Genomic DNA, 7,360 nt, shown 5'->3' on the forward strand with positions numbered 1-7,360 from the left:
GAGTCTTTTTTTGATTAGCTGAGCTGTGATTCATCCATGCTTATTCCTCACTTGATCCAGATAAGAGTTTTATTGAGTGCTCATGCTCTTTTTCAGCAGTGTCCTGCTTCACATTCACACAGGTGCACATCGTCACTCCCTGGAGCTGACCAGGGCGAGCACCGTCCTCCACTGTCAGCCACTGAGCAGATGGGAGGTACGACCCTACTAACCCCGTCTTGCACCACTACTTGCAGTGGCAGTTGTTGAGAGAACGAAAAGATTTACTGCTCAGGTTTCAGTTCTGCTGCAGCAGCCACCAGCCCAGTTCAACTGCAGTTATAGCAACAGTACTGTCTTAAAAATAGCAGCAGCAGCATGCTTCACAAACCAAATAATGTCATTTATGGCTGTTAATTTAACAAGCTCATCAGCTTGCTTTGTGTCGCCACTGCAAGCCTTTATTTACAAATGTATGAGCGTCTTCTAAGAAATAAGTAATCACATAAAGCACAGACAGATCTGGAGCACTGTATTTCTCTGAGGAAGAGCAAATTATATAATAGAAAAAAACATGAGACATATACAGTACATGGGGGCAAAATGGGGACAGATGAGAACATTTGAAACTCATTACTAAATGCAGATAGAAAGACATTTCAGCAGTGTAGAAATTGTTTCAGAACTTGACAGTTGATTGTCTTGTCTCAATTGTAAGTAATTTTTGATAAAAGTGTCTGCCAAATAACTAAATGTAAATGTAAAATGTAACTCATTATGAGCTAAATCTTGACTTTAAACAGCTTTTTACAATTATGCCACATTTTACAGACAACTGACTGTCAGGAGGAAGGCTTTTAATATGTGTGAACCAGAAAGTTTCAACGTAATGAGCAACAGAGAAAGTTTAAGCTGCTGTCAGTAGAATTTAACATTTCATGACTTTGGCAACCGTATGAGTCTCTTCATGGTAGAGTTTGGATTATTATTGCTTCAGGTATCATTGCTCTTTTTCACTGAGGAATCAGCATGAACCCCTCCTAGACATGACTGGGTAAACACACCACTTGCTGAGCGCTCAGTGGTTCTGACTTTCAAACAGAAAAGATGTGGACAAATATTCAAATCCCTCCTCAATTTGTCCATTGATACCAGTTTATGTTTTTTTTAACAGCAGCATCTCTAAAACCTTCAGTGAAGGTACTAGCTTCAAGCAACAGCTGAAATCTTTATGTTGCAGAGTGGTACTTTGAACTAAATGCTAACATCAGCATGCTAGCACGCTCACAATAACAATGTTAACTGATGCTGATGTTTAGGGTAGAAGGTATAATCTTTCCTATGTTCTCCATCTTAGTTTGGTGTCTAAGCATGCTTATATTTGACACAATGTACAGCTGAGGCTGATGGGAGTTTTGAAGTATTTAATCATAAATAAAATGGAACATTTGACCTGATGATTGTGCTATATGAGGGGATCACCAGTGTTATTACAGTTTATCCTGAGGGACATAAATGTGTGTGATCCATCTATTGATTGTTGAGATATTTCAGTCATGACCAGATTAGTGGACACCAACTTTGCCACCTATAAAAATAAGTTAGTAAGTTTAATAGGTCCTCTATTTGAAAGATGGTCACTTCATTCCTATCTTGTCCTTGATCACACTGTATCTAAAATTAAAACCAGCTAGACTTGCTGGTTCAGTCATGCAAACATTTTGTCGCTCAACAGGCCTTTGACTAGTAGATAAAATCATCACAGACACACTTGATGACACCAATTACACTCTTGTTTCTATCTCTGGGAGCGAGGGATTTATACTTGCATACCTAAAGAAAAAGATCAAGATGATAAAATATAAATTAATAATGTTACTTTCATTCAGGGTGGATTTTTCTTTTTCTGCCAGTAGCTGACAGAGCTGTGTTTAAAGAGCTTGTTGAAGCAGGCCTACAGGAGCCAGGGACAAGCGAACATGGCCCAAACTCAAAAAGTGTACTTTATTTGAAGGCCTCTTAAAATAATTATATTATGATGCACTTTGAAGAGAAGTGGGAACAGAAGAGAAGCATCACAGGAAATGAACAAATGGTACCTGAGGCCAGCTGGAGGAAAGCTCACATATATTCCTGCTGACTTGTGGTCAGATCCCAGCGGAGCCATGTCTGCTGGATCAGCGACTATCTTTCAAAGCTGATTCCCAGTGATGTACAGAACAAAGCTGCAATGAAAATCACATCTTTTGGTGTGAGGGTTAACCGGCAGGCTTTGAGGTATACTCACCATTAAAAAAACGTAATTCCTGATGATAGTCTGGATCAGTTCAAGTTTTTAAAGCTGGCACTCATCACAACTTTGAAACAAGGAGAGTGTTTAAAAAGCACTGGAGTAAAATGTGTTTATCAGAAATGTGCAATAAGAGAATACAAATCCCTTTTTGTATTAAAGTAATTGTACCATGTGGCTCAATGTTACGGGTATTTAAGAGTCTCATAATGTGCTTCTATGTCATCTTTCCAGTGCCTCAAGCCTGAAGAGGTAGTAATCTTTGGTCTGATTGATTCTTCCTGTTAGATTACACTTTGAACATGAAAGAATACAACATCAAAGTAACATACAGTATTAATAAAGTGGAACTTCAGGGGATATACATTAACGTACCTCAATGACACACTTTGTTAACTCTTCTCCTTGATTTAAAGTTGTCAAGTTGTAAAGAGAACCAATATTTCCGTTCTTTAGGCTCAGTATAACTTGCCCTCTTTTCATTTGCTTGTCCTGTTACATGAAACAGCAAATTATATTTGAAGGGAGGGAACTAGTGTCCGCTGAGGCGCAGATGTGTTTGGTAAAGCGCACAGACAACGCGCATGGTAAATAGTCACATCATAGTTTGCTTCCAGAGATAAACATGTACCAGAGATAATCTTGTGCTCCTTCTTGTTTTGATCTTCTGACTATTTTAAATAATATCATTTTGGTTTTTGAACAAAATCCACGCCGGGACAAACTCAAGGAAAGGATACGCGCTCTGGGAGAGTGGTCTCGAGTTAGCTGCCCAAGTTTGGAGACGAGCCGTCAGCTGGAGAGCGCCCGGTGCGCGCTTCTACCCCAACTGCATCGACGTACTTACTAAGGGGATTTGAAGATGAATGAAACGGACTTATTTTGCCAAAACAACCAAACAGTCAATTTGACTAACGCATCATGTATAAACGGAACTCCCTCACCTTTCAGCCACATCGATATCACCACTTTCATGCACATTTTTCCAACCATTTATGGCATTTTGTGTTCAGTCGGAGTTATAGCCAACGGACTGGTCATCTATGCGGTGGCAGCATGCAAGAAGAAGATGGTTTCAGACATCTACGTGCTGAACTTGGCAATAGCAGATATGCTCTTTTTGCTTGTGATGCCCTTCAACATTCACCAGCTGGTGAGAGACAGGCAGTGGGTCTTCGGAAACTTTATGTGTAAAGCGGTTGTGGTGGTGGATGTCAGCAACCAGTTTACCACCGTGGGGATTGTTACTGTGTTGTGTATTGATCGGTAAGTTTTAAATCCGCACATTTCATACCAGTTTTTGTCAATGTTTTATTTTTATTCTTTAGAGGCTGTTGAAAAATGTAAGAGCTATTCTGTATTACAGTGGTTCTCAAAGTGGGCCCCAGGGACACCCCAGGGGTCTTTGAGGGGGTTCCAGAGAGTCCCCATCAAAAAAGGGAATCATATATTTTCACCATAATTTCATCCATAAATAACACAATGACAACATGTCTGATTTCTTTAGTCATGTGCTTCATGTACTAATAAAACATCCAAAAATCTAAAATCTTATCAGATGGGACCCTGGGACAAAATCTAATCAAATGGGGGTCTGCATCCTAATTTGCACAGCACACAGCACAGCAGTTTATTAAAAATGACAATATTCATCTGAATTTCAACAACAACAACAACAACAACATTGTAAAAATATTTGAATTTTCCCTGTTACCCAGTGTCCTAAAAGATGACATAATTGAAGAAAGAGACAATCCCTAAAAAAACATCTAAAAATATACTAATGGAGCATGTTATTGATGTGTGTGACAGCCCATGAAGACACAATGTTCCCTGCATAAATGATGTAGCCTATGTCATGTTTATGATCTGAACACATGCAGGCCATTTAAATCTCTCTTTATGCCAAGTGTCCAACTGATAAACGTCTCCATTTAAAGGTCATTACCAGACTCAGTCGTTCTCAGGGTTATAATGTCACACATCCTCAGAATAATGTACATAATGCATTTGTGTGTACGACCAGTTCATTGTGTTCTGATTTGCATTACCTGTACTAAAACATGTCATTTACTCACTCCTTTGCATGTAGTGTAGTGCTACACTACATATAGTCAAATGCATAAGTGTTTGTTTTTTATTATTAATATCAATCAATACTTTTTTGTAGCATCTAGCCTTGACATCACCACAAATCAGCCGTAATGTCTCTAATTACTTTTATTTAATCAAACAGTCTTTTGATAAACTAACCCCATTTAAAAAACATTATTATTAGTATTAGTAGTATTATATGGTTATATGGGTATAAAACTAATAATAAACTAAAAGAAACAAGACAAAAGTTATCTTGAGTGTCCAAAAAAATACAAAAACCCAAAAGTAATTCTAGTGTTTAATACCTTTCACATGGAAGATTAAATGTGTTATTTGTCAGCCTCATTCAATAGAGCTGTTGTGATGAGAGTTTCCCAGTTGACAGCTCCAATGATACACCTCAGCCCTCTGCCCTCTATAATCCAAACCACATTGCTTTGAAGGTGTTTATCTGAGTTCAGGAGCACTTCAGAGTCTAGTCAAAGTGAGTAAGTTCACTTTGAATATCAGTGTAACAAAGTTGCAACTATTAAAAAACAGTCGTATCTACACAACTGTTGATAACTCAAACTCAAATCTACACATTAACACATACATTATTATTTCATTTCATGGCACTTTTATGGATGCCAACCCAATCCTGTTTCCAACTCACATCACAGCAGAGTCAAATCAAACTGTTGCACATTTGTTGAAGAGAAACTTTACAAATTATGACATGTGCTAAGTTCTTATATAGATATATTCTAAAGTAAAGACGTTCACAAGAAACATTTAAACAATAGGAACAAATAAGTTTAGTGTGAATTCTGTCTAAAGAAACCTTTTTGGACTTAAACCAATTTACTCTGGTGCTGTTTTTCTTCACTAGCACACTACAGAGAGATCAATAATCTTGACATACAGGGCTTTGTACAGTTTGTGTCTTTTATTGCTTCCTCAAACTAAAAGGATGTAGCCACAAATACAGCTACAGAGCATAAAACATTTAGTGCTCTGTGAGGCTCGCTGCTATGTGAGTTTAGACAGTCTGACGTTTTTAATCACATCAAAATCTAACTTTTCTGATATATGGTAACACTTCAGTAAGCTCTGGACTGGATGTTGATGTGTGTTTATTGAGTGCACAATCAGACTAATAGTATATGTAAAGGCTTCTGTTGCTACATAATAAATATTGATTTATGGTCGTTATCAGGAAGTCTAGCAAGAAACTGAAAGAATGTCACCTTCTTAATAGTTTACATACCTGTTTAATCTAACTAGACAGGTTGAGCACACACAGAGTAACATGTCGACTCAAACTGGAAATATGTAATTTCCTCCACTTCAGTGTCACTTGGTGTAAGTAATGATAAAGCGGTCATTCATTTCCTGTAAATGGCTTGACAAGTGAGCTCAATTTTGACCGAACTGGCTGAGCAGCTCCTCAAATTGAAACACCATCAAATACAAAATCCAAATGGAAATGTGTTTCATATTTTACTGCTAAGTCACCTTGTTCAAATTACACTAATTTGTCATTGCCTTCATCACTCTACTGAACACGTAATATGTTGAGTGTATCTCAGACATGGTACTTGATTTCATGGTTCCCCCTTGCCTGATTTGATTCTCTGAGCTTGTCAAGGATGAAAATGACCTCTTGAAGCAAAACGAATGTTCTTTACATGCACTTCAGCAAAGTTGCTTTTATCATCTATGTGTCAGACCGCAGTCCAGCTCTAAAAAAAAGTGAATTCTTCCTCCTAGGTACATAGCTATTGTCCACCCCACATCAGAGAAGCGGACCATCCAGTGGACCATTATCATCAACATGCTTGTGTGGCTTGGCAGCTTCCTCCTCACTGTACCTGTCATGATATACGCTAAGGTGGTGCGCAGGCAGCATTTGGAGGTCTGCATGATGTACCTGGACGGGCCTGAGGACATGTACTGGTACACTCTCTACCAGTCTATCCTGGGCTTCATCATCCCCCTCATCATCATTAGCACCTTCTACTCACTCACGCTCTATCACGTCTTCAGCTCCATTCGTCGGGTCAAGCGTAAACAGTCTGTGTGGGCAAGGAGGGCCACTAAGATGGTCCTGATGGTGATCGCCCTATTCCTGATCTGCTGGTCACCATACCATGTCATTCAGGTTGTCAATCTGAGCAACAACACCCCGACTATTGCTTTTGTCTATGCCTACAACATCAGTATCTGCCTCAGCTACTCCCACAGCTGCATCAATCCGCTCATGTTGCTCATCTTTGCCCAGAACTACCGCGAACGTCTTTGTCGCAAGAACACACTGCACAGCTCCCAGCACTCTTCAAAGATCACAGTGGTCAAAACAGATGGTTCGAGTATGGCCAATGACCCCAACTACCGCAGTACTGTCATTTAACCAGAACGATTTTTTTTTGTATATACAAATGTTCATGTTTTGCTGCTCACCCAAATGGAAGTAGCTTGGGATGAATGGTGTTGCTTGTGGTGAGGTCACACTCCTCAGCTTTTTCACATAAATAAGTCGGAAATTGATACCATACTTAAGACTTGGTATTAAGAATGAGCAGCGATATCAACGACGACCGAAAAGAGTAAAGTGCAGGTCATGTCGGAGGTTTCAACAGATATTCATAGGAAAAAGAAACAGATCTACTTCTCAGAGGGTGGCAAATGCGCTAAAAAGGAAAGTAACAGTCACTGAGCCGAAACTAGAGGGAATATGAGCACTGACTTTTAAAAGATGCAAAGATGAGAAGGGATACTGAGGAACGACTGAGGTGTGGCTCCTTTTTCTTTTTGGACTGGGGAGATTTCACAAGAATTGAATGGGCTACACCCACACTACCTGTCACGCTGGTCAGTGACTGAAGTGCAGCTTATGAGATTTCTCCCTGGGTAACGTGAACATGTGACAGCGAGAGAGTGGGAAACAGTGAGAAATCTTTAGATACTCTGTAGTCTCACACTCGCTCTGTTATTATAAGCCCAATTCCCGCA

General features: G+C 39.3%; 1 protein-coding gene across 1 annotated transcript; it reads left to right on the top strand.

Moving 5' to 3' along the window:
* Nucleotides 1-3,131: 3,131 nt before the first annotated feature.
* LOC128363268 (melanin-concentrating hormone receptor 2) lies at nt 3,132-6,758 on the top strand. Its single transcript, XM_053324217.1, has 2 exons — nt 3,132-3,535; nt 6,119-6,758. Exons 1-2 carry the CDS (start codon nt 3,132-3,134, stop codon nt 6,756-6,758), a joined length of 1,044 nt encoding a protein of 347 aa, XP_053180192.1.
* The last annotated feature ends 602 nt before the right edge of the window (nt 6,759-7,360 follow it).

This window comes from Scomber japonicus, chromosome 8, assembly GCF_027409825.1.
Source record: "Scomber japonicus isolate fScoJap1 chromosome 8, fScoJap1.pri, whole genome shotgun sequence".
Classification (NCBI taxonomy): domain Eukaryota; kingdom Metazoa; phylum Chordata; class Actinopteri; order Scombriformes; family Scombridae; genus Scomber; species Scomber japonicus.